This window comes from Lepisma saccharinum, chromosome 1 (assembly GCF_977018435.1).
Source record: "Lepisma saccharinum chromosome 1, izLepSacc3.1, whole genome shotgun sequence".
Taxonomy (NCBI): domain Eukaryota; kingdom Metazoa; phylum Arthropoda; class Insecta; order Zygentoma; family Lepismatidae; genus Lepisma; species Lepisma saccharinum.
In genome coordinates, this window is record NC_139229.1 from 61,604,568 (window position 1) to 61,618,865 (window position 14,298).

Here is a 14,298-nt window from a genome sequence, read left to right on the forward strand (position 1 = left end):
AACATACCCCTCCAATTTAAACTCCTGAGTATATTGCTCAAAACTCCACTTATTTAATTGCTACTACAGGAAAACATAACTGGCCTGAAGTGAAAATTATGAATCTGCAGGTAACATCAGCTCAACACCAAAGATGCATTTAACTGAAATATGTCAGAGATAGGCATTTGCACATTTTATTGCCATCTCCCATCAACAATATTTTGTATTTTGTAATAATTATTTCAGTTTGTTTTAAATTAGGTGTGTGTAAATATCACTCAATAAATTGACACTTAAAATAACCACCAATACCATAGCCTACTTTAGTTTGTGTTTATGGGTAAAAATGTCATATGCGGGAAATGGATTTCTTCAAATTTACAGGGGAAAGTACTTACGGAATTGAGTTTCTGTGTAATTTTCTAAGATCGTGGAAGTGTTTTCTCGCTTTTTTCAATGTATTTGGCCGCTAAATCATGTATTTTTCTATAACAATATCCGTCCGATGCATGAAAGCTATTGCTTGCATTTCCATCCATGTACTTGAACCGGATGTTGCGAGCATCTGATGACGTAATCCCCGGGAAGTGTTTCCAAACACACAGTTTTTTCACTATATTGCCCAACCTAAAGCAACCTAGCCTAACCTTACCATGATTGTGCATGAGGCTATCGTGAATGGTTTTTGAGGCTATTCGTGGATGGTTATACGATCCAGAATGGTTTTTGAGGCTATGCGTGAATGGTTTTTGGGGCTATGCGGGAATGGTTTTTGGGCCTGTTTGTGGATGGTCATACTATCCCGAATGGTTTTTGGTGCTATGCATGAATGTTTTTTGGGGCTATGCGGGAATTTTTCTGTTAAGAAGGTTGAAACACTGCTTTGCCATTTGAAACGCAACGCTAGTCAAGATTTGCCCGCCATTTTGCGTGTTCAGGAAGCGAGAAAAGAATGAACAATAATTACTCGATATGTCTACAATATATACTAATTTCGTTAAAAATAAAGCAAAATCCCTTGTTAAACAATGTTTTGCAATGCAGAATAGGTAAGTACGAATGTAAAAAAGTAGAGAATGAACGAGTTAGAGCGATTTCCCGCATATGACAGTTTTACCTGTTTATGTGCAACCATATACTTCTTGTTGGCCTCTTATTACTCTTGTACAGATAAAATCAATCTATGTTAAATAAATCTTTCATTTGAGAGAGCGGTGTAAAAAATCTTTCATTTAAGAGAGCAGTGAATTTTAAACCTAGCATTTGTACACTTTTTTGTGTTATACAGAGCATTCCCTGACATTTGCTACGAGACTCGCCGGCAAGCGGCCCGGCGTCAGCGCTTGTCTTACCTGGTGAATGTGGTCCGCAAAACACTCGCTAGAGTCGCTATTAAAATTACAGTTTTCATATTATGTACTAACCTTGACTACAGAAGGTGTTGAAAATGATGTCCCTCTGCTGTAACACATTCCTGGCATTTACAAGTGCAAGTTCGTCTTACTGTAATTCTCCCGATTTCTCGTACAATACTCTCTTTTAACTCAAGATGGTGTGCGTATTGTCTTTGTATACTTTATTTTTTAGATTTCCCCATTTTTCTTTCCACTTTTATTCAGAACTGACCGTGTTACTCTAAACTTTTTTACGAGGTTTAATATAGTGGTCTTATGTGGAACGGGAACACCAGGAAATTTCGTTGCAAAACTTAGTCACATACCTCCACAATTCCTCTTTCTGAAGTAACACTCGACAAGATAAATCCACAATCTTCAACACACGGACATGACACAACACAACTTCCGAGGGAGGATTATACTGGCTCCAGTCTGCGACGTCGACAGAAAGGGAAAGAGAGGGAAGGCAGGTAGAGCGAAAAAAAACACAAAAAAAAACAGACTGTAGTGTGCGACTGTCGCAGACCTGTTCACTGGGAAAGAAAATCGCTTGCCGCCAAGTCTCGTAGCGAATGTCAGGGAATGCTCTATAGTATCAACATATGATTAATGTATAATTTTTGAAGTAATGTTTTTTTACATTTTTAAATTGTTTACATTGCTGGATGGCATTCCTGTTTCAGGGTTCAAGGAAAGATGGTTTAAATTAAAGGCCAATCTTCTTTTTTACTTCCGCATCGATCAATTGGGAAATCTAGAGAAACAGGTAATAAAATACTTTAAAAGCTTGCACAAGTAATATACCTAGTCTGGCCATAAATACTGTTACAAACTTTCGGTTTGGACTGTACATCCGGTAGTCGGGCTCATGAACCATGCTGGTGCTGAAGTTCACTCCTGACCATTGTGTGTTCAGCTGTGAAAGAGCAAGCGTGTATCTTCTTGTGCTTAGCATGGAGTGATGCGAATATGAAAATATAGTAGCCGTAATTGCTCTGGATATGGTTGGAAGTCACTCACTGAGATTTTGCAGCCCCTAAAAATCCCGAAGATCAGCAAAAGGTTTGTGTACCAGACAATACAGAGATTCACTGATACTGGAAGCATGAAAGATCACCCAAGAGTTGGTCGACTTCACATCGTATGAACAGCTGCGGCTGTTAAAGCAGTGATGGCTCGCATCAGCCGAAATCCTATCCGGAAGCAAGTGATAATGGCACAGGAGCTGAACATTTTACAACAATCAATGTTCAGAGTACTTAATGAAGACCTTGGAATTGGAGCTTACAGGTGGAGTACTGGAAATTTCCTGACGCCACAAGTGAAGAAGCAGAGGGAACTGAAATCGAGACGACTCCTGCAGCGGTACATTGCCAATGGGCATTGCAGGATTCTCTTCACTGATAAGAAATTGTTCACCACTGAATAAAGTTTTAACTGCCAAAATGAAAGGATGTATGCTTCAAACTCTCGAGAAGTTTGTGAGAGAGTTTCCAAAAATCAGAGATGCCACCAGCCCTCCTCAGTCATGGTTTGCTAGGGGGTGAGCTATGACAGTTCCACCAGGTCTCATTTTTGAGAAAAGGGCTTAAAAACCGTGCGAAAGTGTATGTGGAAAGTGACCTGGACCCTCTCGTGACACTGTTGAACCAAACAATGTTTCACAATGAATCCTGGATGTTCAAGAAATATTCTTCCCCATCTCATAAGGCAAGGATGACACGACGGTGACTGGAGACCAGTGTACTCGATTTCATCTCCACTTTTGATTGGCCATCTGATAGCCATGATCTCAGTACCTTGGACTACAAACTGTGCCAAGAGCTAGAGGGGACTGTCTGCAAGAAGAGGCACCTTCTAATTGAAAGTTAAAAGTGCTCCTTGATAGCAGCAGGCACGGACTTTCCCATCAAGACCATCCATGCTGCAATAGATGCCTGGCCAGGGAGACTTCGAGCCTGTGTGAGTGCGAAAAGTGTACATTTTGAAAACTGATTGGTGCTATTTGTGTGTAATATATGTAAATGTAACATACTAAAAGAACATTTAAAAATCTGAAACCATATTCAAGTCATTCACAAAATAGTGTGTAACAGTATTTATGGCCAGACTAGGTACAGGGTTTCCGAAAAGTCTTTCCCTGATTACAAACTTTATTCATGTCTGCTATATGTAAAGTAGAGATGTAAAAGTTGTGCCAAAATGTTGGAAAACTAACCAGTTTTTTTTTTGTTTGTTTGTTTCAGGTTTCAGTAACATGGCTGTAGTGTAGCTGTGCCAGTGTCCAGGAAACCGGAAATGTTCACAAGTCAGGAAAAACGAATAACAGTGCAGAGGAACTTTCAAACAACGCATGGAAAGATGCCACCCGATGTCAAGAACATTAAGTTGTGGTATGACAAGTTCAAGACCACATCATCTGTTGCTGACTTACCGAGAAGGACACACTGAGCTTTTTCCTGATTTGTGAATATTTCCAGTTTCCTGGACACTGGCGCTGCTACACTACAGCCATGTTACTGAAACCTGCAATTAAAAAGCTTAAGTTTGTTTTCCAACATTTTAGCACCACTCTTACATCTCTACCTTACATATAGCGGGTATGAATAAAGTTTGCAATCAGGGAAATACATCTCGGACACCCTGCATATTGTACATTTTTGTTTAGACATGCCCATTAAAGTTATTCTTGCAATTATGCTTGTCAGAGGAGATGAGAGGGATTCACTTTGCTACACTTCTCAGACAATAAACTGTTGCAAAACATAGAACAAACTACGTATGAAAATTTTCCAACACTTGAAGACAATATATATTACTGGCCCAAGATGAATAAATTTATAGCTCTTAAGCAGAAATATTTGTAGAAGTATGATAATTCCATTGAGATATTGTCTATCAATGCATTTCAAGATTACAGACAAAAAGTTGACTTTTCTTATTTTGTAAGCAGTTCCAATACTGTTGGTATTTTCATCTCTCCCTCCCCAAACTCTCAAACTTTAACCACTGACATGTGTGCAAGACAACTTCACAACATTCATACATTCTAGCATATAACCTGGACTAGGTCTATCCACCCAGTAATCTCATCTCCTACACCAGTTACTCCTTTCATCTGGCTACACTGCTGACAGACACGATCTTTCAAATGCCGAGAATCATGTAACCATGTCTTTGAGCATGAACCATTTATTTTTTAATATTGTATTCCCTTCACATGAGTGTGTGTGTTCAAATATATCTTGCATACAACAGTGTTTTTTTAAGTTAAGAATGCAAGGAACATTTTGTTATCTTCTCTCGGTTTTTTTGCTTAGTACGTTGAACTACTGAAGCTCACAAGAAAAAATAAAATTAAGTGTAATTGTGGATACCTGCAATTTTAAGTCTTTTATTCCTTTCTGTCATCTTTAAACTAGTTTTGTGAGAAGCGAAATCACAAAATATTGACTGCGGAGTGGACTGTACACACACACACACACACACACAAACACACACACACACACACTCACACACACACACACACACACACACACACACACACACACTCACTCTCACTCACTCACTCACTCACTCACTCACTCACTCACTCACTCACTCACTCACTCACTCACTCACTCACTCACTCTCTCTCTCTCTCTCTCTCTCTCTCTCTCTCTCTCTCTCTCTCTCTCTCTCCCCACCTATATGTTAAAGTGGACTTTAAACAATAATTCCTCCTACCTCCTACATCTATGTAACCTAGATAAGATCAAAAATGCAAGATGAAGACAGTTTTTCTGTTTCCAACTGAAATTAACATACTGCTTTGTGTTTGGCATCATCTTGGAGACCCCCAAAACAGATAACTTTGTCTATTTCATAGCCCTCCTCTATAAGCTAAGTCAAATAATATATTTACAATATACAATGCATTGAACAGGCTTATTTACTATAGATTCAAAACATGTAATTGCTCAATATATATTGAGTTAATTTGTATAGTTTTTTTTAATATACTTCTCATTTCTTCCAGCCGGCAGGTGTTTTTATTCTGGAAAATTCCCATGTGCAGTATGAGGTATGCACTGGTGTACCCTTTGCGTTTTCTCTAATTTTTCGTGAAGATCCAGACAAGAAGCACATATTTTCAGGTCAATCTGAGTCTCATGTAAACAAGTGGGTGGCTGCAATGAAGCAAGCAACGTAAGTTTTTATATATTGCTTTGATGCATTTTTTAAACATGTTAGAATTGTCATCAGTCAGAAGAGCAATTAGGCTAGGGTGAGTGTGAAGTAACAGCATGAAGATCCATGAGTTGAGATCATCTTCCATTGTGGGAGAGGAAGGTCATAAAACCACAGGTAAACTTGAGTATTATAGCAAACCTCAAAGCAGGAATGCTTTTTGTAACTTGTTTTTTCATTACTCCTTAATGCCTTATAATTTAATACACACAGGAGATGTGCTACATAGACATTTAAGCAAATAATTTAGGCAAAACCAGTGCTGGTTCAGTAGCTCGGTAGATCAATTGCATGGTATCAAGTTTGAGTCCTTTTCAAGCCTGATTTTTTTTTACTATTTGTTTTCTTCTGTGAAAACTGAATTACACATACCACATATATATATATATATATCTGTAATATTTGCACCAAAGGACAAAGTATATTTTGTGTGCTTTAACTGTAGTTATTGTAATAATATTTGTTTGAGAACAGGATATTTTGGAATGTTAACAAGTTTGAGTAATGAAAGTTGTCGAGAGAAATCATACTCATCCATAATACCACAATGTTTCAGTTTGTTCTTTTACTAAGTTTCTGTGCACAGTTGTCTTGTACTTGCAATTTTTTACATCTCGTGAACTACAGAATGAGCACAGTAAATATGTAACAAGGTATATTATGTAAGATCACCATATGTGCATAGTTGAGTTATTTAGTGTTTACCTGTGTGTAATGCATGTGCATGTACATTGCGCACCCTGGTTTTTGGGAAAAGTGACTATATATCTTCTAGATAAGGTGCAGTACAATCAAGTTCAAGAAACGGCTTCCTTAGTTGTAGGTCGTAAATCTGTTGTGCTGATCAAGAGTGAATGACATCATATCTATTCAATGAGTCACCTGTTGCTTTGTGGGCCAAGAGGAGAATATACGTCTTGTGCATGCAATGAGTCACCAACCCACACCACCCTCCTCTCCCTCCACTGTGTTTAGTATCCCAAAGCTTTGTATTTGCCCCTGTTGATATATGTGTTATATGCAATGACGTGAAAGCATGTATAGTTTTAATGTTGGCTGTCAGAATTATACTGTGCATAATACACATCACAGTTTTCGGGGTCAAAGATTTTGAAAGAAAAAGTGTGCATTATAGATGAGCAAATATGGTAATTTCTGTGCTGCTGCACATGGTCACCATTATTGCACTAACCAATGGTTAACTGCATTTTTACTCCACGGCATCAGAAGGTAAAGTTTATTTTCATTTTATTCTAAGTTTCCTTCAGTTTCTGATGGTGCAACAAAATTTAGCTTATTTGTAGGTTTACTGTACTCTTGCAAGTAATTCAACATTGTTGCATTGTTGTCGTCACTTAGCATTTTGTGACAGATGTAAGTCACTTGCATCTCATATCTTTTACTATTGCTATTATTACTATGCTTCCTTTATTATGTGACTTGGTGCTCTTTGAAAATCCTTTTTAGCAAACTTTCATTCTTCATAAGTGAGCATGAGATTTTTGCTATGTGCCAAATTAATAATGAAAACTCCCAACACATATGACTCCATTGTCATTTTGTGTGTATTTTTACATGCTTATATCTCTGCAAAAATGTATGCTGTTTATTTTGTGTTAGAATTCTAGCATGTACATCCTGTAAACCTTGACACCCCTTCCCCATATTGTACTCTCTCAGAGCTACTGCAAGAGAGATTAAATTAAAATTTTAATTCCTTTTGTAGGGAGTTTAAATTAAAATTTTAATTCCTTTTGTAGCCTTTATTTTTATACATATATGTGTTAAAAGCAAAAAAAATGTTCCCACATGTAGAAGACAACCCCTCACACCCATGTCCAGAATTGCATCCCTGGTTCCTCTGAAAAGGCCAACACTCCAGGTTGAGGGCTGTAAAGTGTAATGATCTGGCCCTGGATACACACTATATTGCCAAAAGCTTATGAAGAGGGCTTTCATTTGATATACGACATGCTTGGTTTTTTGCGAAAAACAAATTGTGAGTGTGTTTTCAAAATTTTTCACACATATTGGTACACATCTCAAGGTTCAGTCAAAATTTCAAGGTATCATATGAAAAGTGAATTCCTTTCAAGACCATGCGATGATTTAAGTTAACATATTTTACATACCTAACCACATTATAAATACAGAAGCATACATACCAAGAAACTGCTTAGTGATACAGAAGGTCTTTCTTTGATGAAATGTATGCTCTTGCTTCATACAGAAATTCTAGCCTGATTTGATATTCACATCACCCCATTTCCACCCCATTTCCATTGAAAATGTTCGAGTTGAATTCAATATGGCGGACCTCTGCTTGACACACACACAACTATAGTACTAAATTTGTCTCACTTGGCCTAACATCTTTCTGTTGTGAGTAATTGTAGCTAACATAACTCCTGTACATTTTATAGGGGGTGTTAAGGGACTTTTGACTCAGCCTAGTACATTGTAATGAAGCCTTCAACAGTCACATAGCTATACATATTATTTTGTATCTCCTGATCCCATTGCAATCCCAGTTTGAATTCTTAATATGTTTTAGAGTATAGTAGGGTGTCCCAAATATATTTTTTTCACAATTTTTGACAATGACATGTTTTAAGATATTCAAAGTCGAAGGACAAGGTCACATGACAAACTTTTATTTTTATCCCACGGTAGGCATGTTAGCTATCATTGGAAAGCTTGTTCCATTCTCTGCACAATACACTTTGTTCCAGCTTGCTTGGCTAAATAGGAGCAGAGTTACAGCACATTTAGTGTAACTAAACGAGCTCAGAAGGGGCAATTTCTGCTAATTTTGACCTTGAATAATTTTACAATTTCAAGACACAAGAGACTCAAAATTTTGCACATTCCATGGATAGTTTCAACTCCTCAAATTTCATAAAAATCGGAGATGGTCGGGTTGGAATTGCACATATCTGTGTTGATTTGGCATGGAATGACTTCTGTATTTATAATGTGGTTAGGTATGTTAAATATGTTAACTTAAATCATTGCATGGTCTTGAAAGGAATTCACTTTTCATATGATACCAAAGAGATACCACCATGAAATTTTGACAACCTTCAGTAGATGTGTACCAATATGTGAAAAAAGTTTAAAAATTTCGTTTTTTTGGAAATTGTAATATAAAATTTTGAAAACACTTTCAAAATTTTATTTCTGCAAAAAAACCAAGCATGTTGTATATCAAATGAAAGCCCTCTGCATAAGCTTTAATATGAGACCATGCCCAGCCCTGTAGTTGAAACAGGTCTCTTGAAATTGTATTTAATCTTTCAGCAGTGAACGTTTTTTGGGCAATTTTGTTAATTTTCAAATTTCAATAACTCACAAACCAGCAACATGAAAAATCAAAAAAAATATTTTCTATATTTCAGATGCTAAGAAACATGTATACCAAAATTTAGCCAAATTCATGACATCAATGATTTCAATTCAAATTTTCTTTATTAAAGAGCCTCTGGCTGTTCTCCCACCTGTACTGGTTGATTTGACATGGAATTACCCCAGTACGGAATAGATCTTTCACAGCCTCTACCCTTTGAGAAACACTTTCCATCAGGTTGCAGCAAATATCGGCCAGTAGTCGTTTCCATTTCTCCTGAAAAATGACAAGCAGCTCAGTGGTAGTGTTTGGGCAGTTTGGCCTGGATCGCAATCAGCACTCTGAGATGGCCAGTTTAGTTCATTCACTGCCATCTCGTCAAACCAGTCGGTTATGGCCCTTGCTTTGTGGATAGACATGTTGTCAGGCTGGAAATGGTCCACTTCCAAACTGTTGCCATAAAGTGGGGAGCACAGAGTTGTCTAATGTTGCATGACAGACATCGGCATTCAGGGTTGCAGGCACCAGAGGACCATACTACTAAAATCTGCCCCATACCATGATTACACCTCCACCGAATTTCACAGTAATGAATTATTTATGCTTCTTGTTACCTTCGAATTATTGCCAATATTCCTGCATTGATGATTTTGTTATAGTGCATATTGAGATTGCATGTTGTAGTATTACAAGCCTACAACACAACATAACCATTATAGCAGATCTAGATTAACAGTACTGCTTATATTCCTTATTGGCAATTACATTTTAGTATTATTTTATAGTTCAGAATCATATTTGATACAATTTTCAGTCACAGCTTAACACATTCTCGCTTGTATATTTCTTTTATTTAATCTTAAGTAATATTTTGTTGTTAAGTTGCTGTGTCAGGATGTATGTATCTCAGTGTCAATCAAGCATTACACATCATATTAGGGCTGACCTGATACTGATGTTGTATCAGTATCAGCTGGTATTAAGGAAATAGATATCAGGAAGTATTGGTTGGAATCTAATTACCGATGGCAGCCAATACTTTTCCGGAGTCTAGTTGTTTCGCATTAGATTGAGTATTCAAACTCAAATATTTTTTAGAAATTATGTCCGAACTGTTTTGATAGCATGATGACATGTCTCTTCTTCATTTCAGTTATTGTGCACAACATGAAAATATCCCAAAATGATTATGATTATGAAACTAAGTTATAGTATTCTATCATCTGCACACAACAACAACAAATAGCTCTTGGTAGTTTGTCATTCCGTGCCTGCAGTGGCTCAGTCGGTAACACGTCTGACTACCATGTTAAAAGTCCCAGGTTCAATCCCCGGCCGGTTCAAATCCAGGAACTTTTCTAACGTTGGAAGCAGCCCCGACGCCCACCCAGCATCGAATGACATGGGTACCTGGGGGAAACCCGGGGGGGGGGGGGGTAAAGGTGGTCGGGCATGATGCTGATCACATCACCCCCACTCACGACCGGATCAAAAAAGTGTGGGGCATTACCCCCACACCCCCTATACGCCTTCATGGCGTGGTGCTAAGCTCAGGGGAACACTTTACCTTTTTTTTTTTTACCTTTAGTTTGTCATTCCTTTAGAGTAGAATGTGTAACCGTGAAAAATTACCCACTATGTCATATTAAGTCAGATTGGTGTGTGAATATATCACTGGGTACATAACGTTAAGTGCAAATCTTACGATGAGGGTGGAACTAGCTTTCAAGGCATGGTTTTGTTGCTAGAATCCTGTGTCGTTCAGGTTTATAAGTTACAGCTATTGTACAAATTGGACTCATTTTACATTAACCCTGCATTACGCACGTCATTTTCTGTAACATGCATAGGTACGTGAGGTGCACCTTTTCCCCGAACACTTCAACATCTTTAAGTTATGAAATACACTATGAATTATACTGCGCACACATGCTGAACATTCTTAACTGTCTTTCTTCTAAGATCAGCTGCAATTTTCTTCTGCACTTTCTGAGCGACGTAATACAGTATAAAGTTAGCCCCTAAAGTGTGGAATTTTCGGGTAAGTTTCTGCTGGAAAATGTAGGTTATTTTTTAGCAGAATTCCATTGAACAAAATTAACTGTAATAAAATACAAAGCATGTTGGCATATATGTACTTCAGGTTTATGCAGAACAAATCTTTCTGGTGTGGAAGTCTTTCAAATCAAGTGCCATTCAATGTCCACACGTCACACAATGTTCGTTTTTGAGCCATAATTTGGTTTACTACACCACGCAACAGCAAACTGCTTTTCTTATGCCTAACTTATATTTCTTTTCATCTTCTTTCTCTGTCATCATCTTCCTTGTTTTTTTTTTCTCTCCTACAGCTAGCATAATCTCAGCATCAGCTACACGAAAACACCCATGTGCAGTATAGTTCATGGTGTTGAAATCTCGCAATGAATATCAATTTGGAACACTGGCACCGAACGTGCCAAACGAAGGTTAAACATCTCTGGGTTGGCCTCTTAAATACCATTCCAAGAGTTGGGGATGAATGTGTTATACTTGTAATCATAAATTCAGTTCTTTGACCTTGGTAAGCATGCACACAATTTTATATGCATTCGAAAATTGCTTTGTATTATTGAATATGTCTTGCTTCTGAAATGCCAACCTTTAATGTAACTATTTCTTCATGGTGTGTATATTTTTATATAAGCCGACACTTTACTTGCATGTTAAAGACTTCAGAGTTATATTTCTGTAGTTGTATTTAATTGTAATGGCAGTTCATTTTTTCTTACTCAGCCTTCCATAATGTTATTTTCTTTTTACAGTTACGAATACATGAGAGCACAGTTGATACTACTTCAAACCAAAATCAATTTTAAAACAGGGAAAGTAAGTAACTGGTGTATTTTTATTTTGTTTGAAATTTTATTTCAGAAGCCTTTATTCACGAGTAAGAATTACAGGTAAAATCCTTTTCTTGTAAGCTTCAAAAAATGAAATAGTTGTAGTTTATTTACATGCTAAGCTAAGCTTAAAAAAACGAATTTTCTTCTGGTTTGTTTTCAGCTGAGAGAAAATGTTACTAGGGCATTGTAGTTGCTTGTATGATTCTTCAATGAAAAATTACATTTTATTCACCATATGTTGACATTAATTCTAGATATTATAGTGAATATACAAGTTTTGTTTTGGCTGGGTACAAACTAAACTAGAGTAAATATTTTTTTTTTCTTTAGCCATGTTGCCTCCTAGCATGTAGTAAAACAAAATACTGTATTTCAAACTCCCGTTTCCCAATTTCAAGAAAAGAGTTGATGGCACATATCATTTGGTAGCCATTAAGCATGGTGAATAACACTTTCAAGACTACAATGGCTGTAATAGTCAGCAAGCAGTATGCCGTTCCAATGTCTTGTGAAGTGTTTTTCAAACACAGCAGTGTTCTGGTGGAACCTTTCCCCATGTCATCACTGACTCCTCCCAGGTTTTGGGGGAAAAAGCCCACACGTGAGTGCAGGTCAGTGCACCATGTCACGAACAATGGCTTCATAATGTTGTGTTTTCAAATTACCCAGGAAATTACAGCACACCAACTTAAATCCATGCCATGCTGCTTTGCAGAAAGTGTAGAATCAAACCCACCATCATGAAGAACAGTTCTAATTTGTGTGTTAATAAACACACCTTCCATAACCCTTGCCTCATTTAAGTGTCGGAATTTCGTCCAGAGGTACCTGAAAGCTTAGCCTTCTCGGCCTAGTGCTTTGAAGATTTTTATCAAACCAAGCTTGATGTGTAATGGTGCAGAAACATATTCTGATTGATTGATTGATTGTATTAATTTTTTTGTTGCATCGGCACGTGTGGCAATTTTGTACCCTTCAATATATGCAGGGACATATCCCCATATCTAAGATTCATACTTAAAATGTTAGAACAAGGTTTGTAAAAAAATGCAAAGTTGTAGACAAGACAAAAACAATACATGAGAAAGTCAAATTAACTAAAAGCTTCTCACAGACCAGCTAAAGCTAAAATCATTTGATAAAACACTGTCATCATCTCCCAACAGGGATGACAAACAGCTGGCGAGATTAGAAGTTTTCCAGAGGAAAGCAAAATCGGCACATTCAACAAGAATATGTCGGATACTTAAAACGACATTACAAATACAGCACATGGAAGGTACAACCCTTGCAGCAAGTGACCATGGGTTAGACGGCTGTGTCCAATATGCAGTCGAGAAAGAACTTCTTCTTGAGTAGAGAGAAAGGGAGGAATGCCATGCACCTATGGTGGGCTTAATCGCGTGAAGCTTCTTCCTTGTTGCCGCATCCCACATTTTGGGGTTTGGCAATTGCATCTCGTGATATGTTCTTGATGCCTGTTGTGGCGAATAGTGTTTATGGACATAATGATTATCTCTGTCCCGACTGCCCCACTCACAGAGGAAGCAACAGTATTTCATGTAACCTTCTTGCATACATCTTATCCTATCATATCAATGTATAATTTCGAGCATTCATTCTTTGTAACACAGGAGAAACACACTTTCGGCTATTGTCCCTTACATTTCTAAGTAACTTACGTGAAATTTAAAAGATTTCGTAATTCCGCGTTGCACAATTTAATGGTTCAATCCTATTAATTTCGAAGATCCACTGTCTTCATTCACAAAAGGGTACGGCGTTTGAAGCGGAGATGGTACCGCGTCAGTACATTGTTTGTTCCCGGGCGGCGGTGGTTGCGATTTTTCCCGTTCGGCAGCACTGGCGCGTGCATCTTGGTTTGCGTCGTCTGCTTCCTGTTGTCCGGTGGCGTTGCAAGTTGGGGGTTGGGGGGCTGGGCCGTGTTGCTCGGTAATGTGCCGTTCCTGTTCCCCGCGTGGCTGGAGGGGGGTCGAGTATGCGCATAGCATCTTTTCTTTTTCAGGTCGGGGATCTTTCTGAGGACAGGGTGCCAAGTTGGGTGTGCTTGTCCATTGTCTAGGTTTAGTGCTGGTTTCTGCTGGATGATAGCATGGGTTTCTTTGATGGTGTTTTCTATGACAGAGCCGGTTGGGTGAAGTATGGATATGGAGGAGATGGTGTGGTTAGTGGAGTGGAGGTGTTGGGAGAGGCCTGATTTAGGTGTGTCGTTTTTGGAATCTTTTACATGTTCGTTAATCCGTTCTTGGACGGTGCGGATGGTTCTGCCAATGTAGGTGTTGTGGCATTGGCATGTGGTCTTGTAGACACCGGGGGATGAAAGTTTGGGTAGGTAGTATCTCTTGATGCCGAAAAACGGGCAATGAGTGCAGTGATCAGTGATAAATATCGTGAAATAGCATCACTTCAAAAAACATGTGCTTCCATCCGTGATTAC

General features: G+C 38.1%; 1 protein-coding gene across 1 annotated transcript in view; it reads left to right on the forward strand.

The window, feature by feature from the left end:
• LOC145995543 (pleckstrin homology domain-containing family J member 1-like) overlaps nt 1-14,298 on the forward strand; it is a 31,641-nt gene that overhangs the window by 1,231 nt on the left and 16,112 nt on the right. The window contains exons 3-5 of the mRNA XM_083132002.1: nt 2,063-2,145; nt 5,398-5,567; nt 11,760-11,823. Coding sequence (XP_082988128.1) covers nt 2,063-2,145; nt 5,398-5,567; nt 11,760-11,823 — 317 coding nt within the window. The remainder of the gene's footprint in view (nt 1-2,062; nt 2,146-5,397; nt 5,568-11,759; nt 11,824-14,298) is intronic.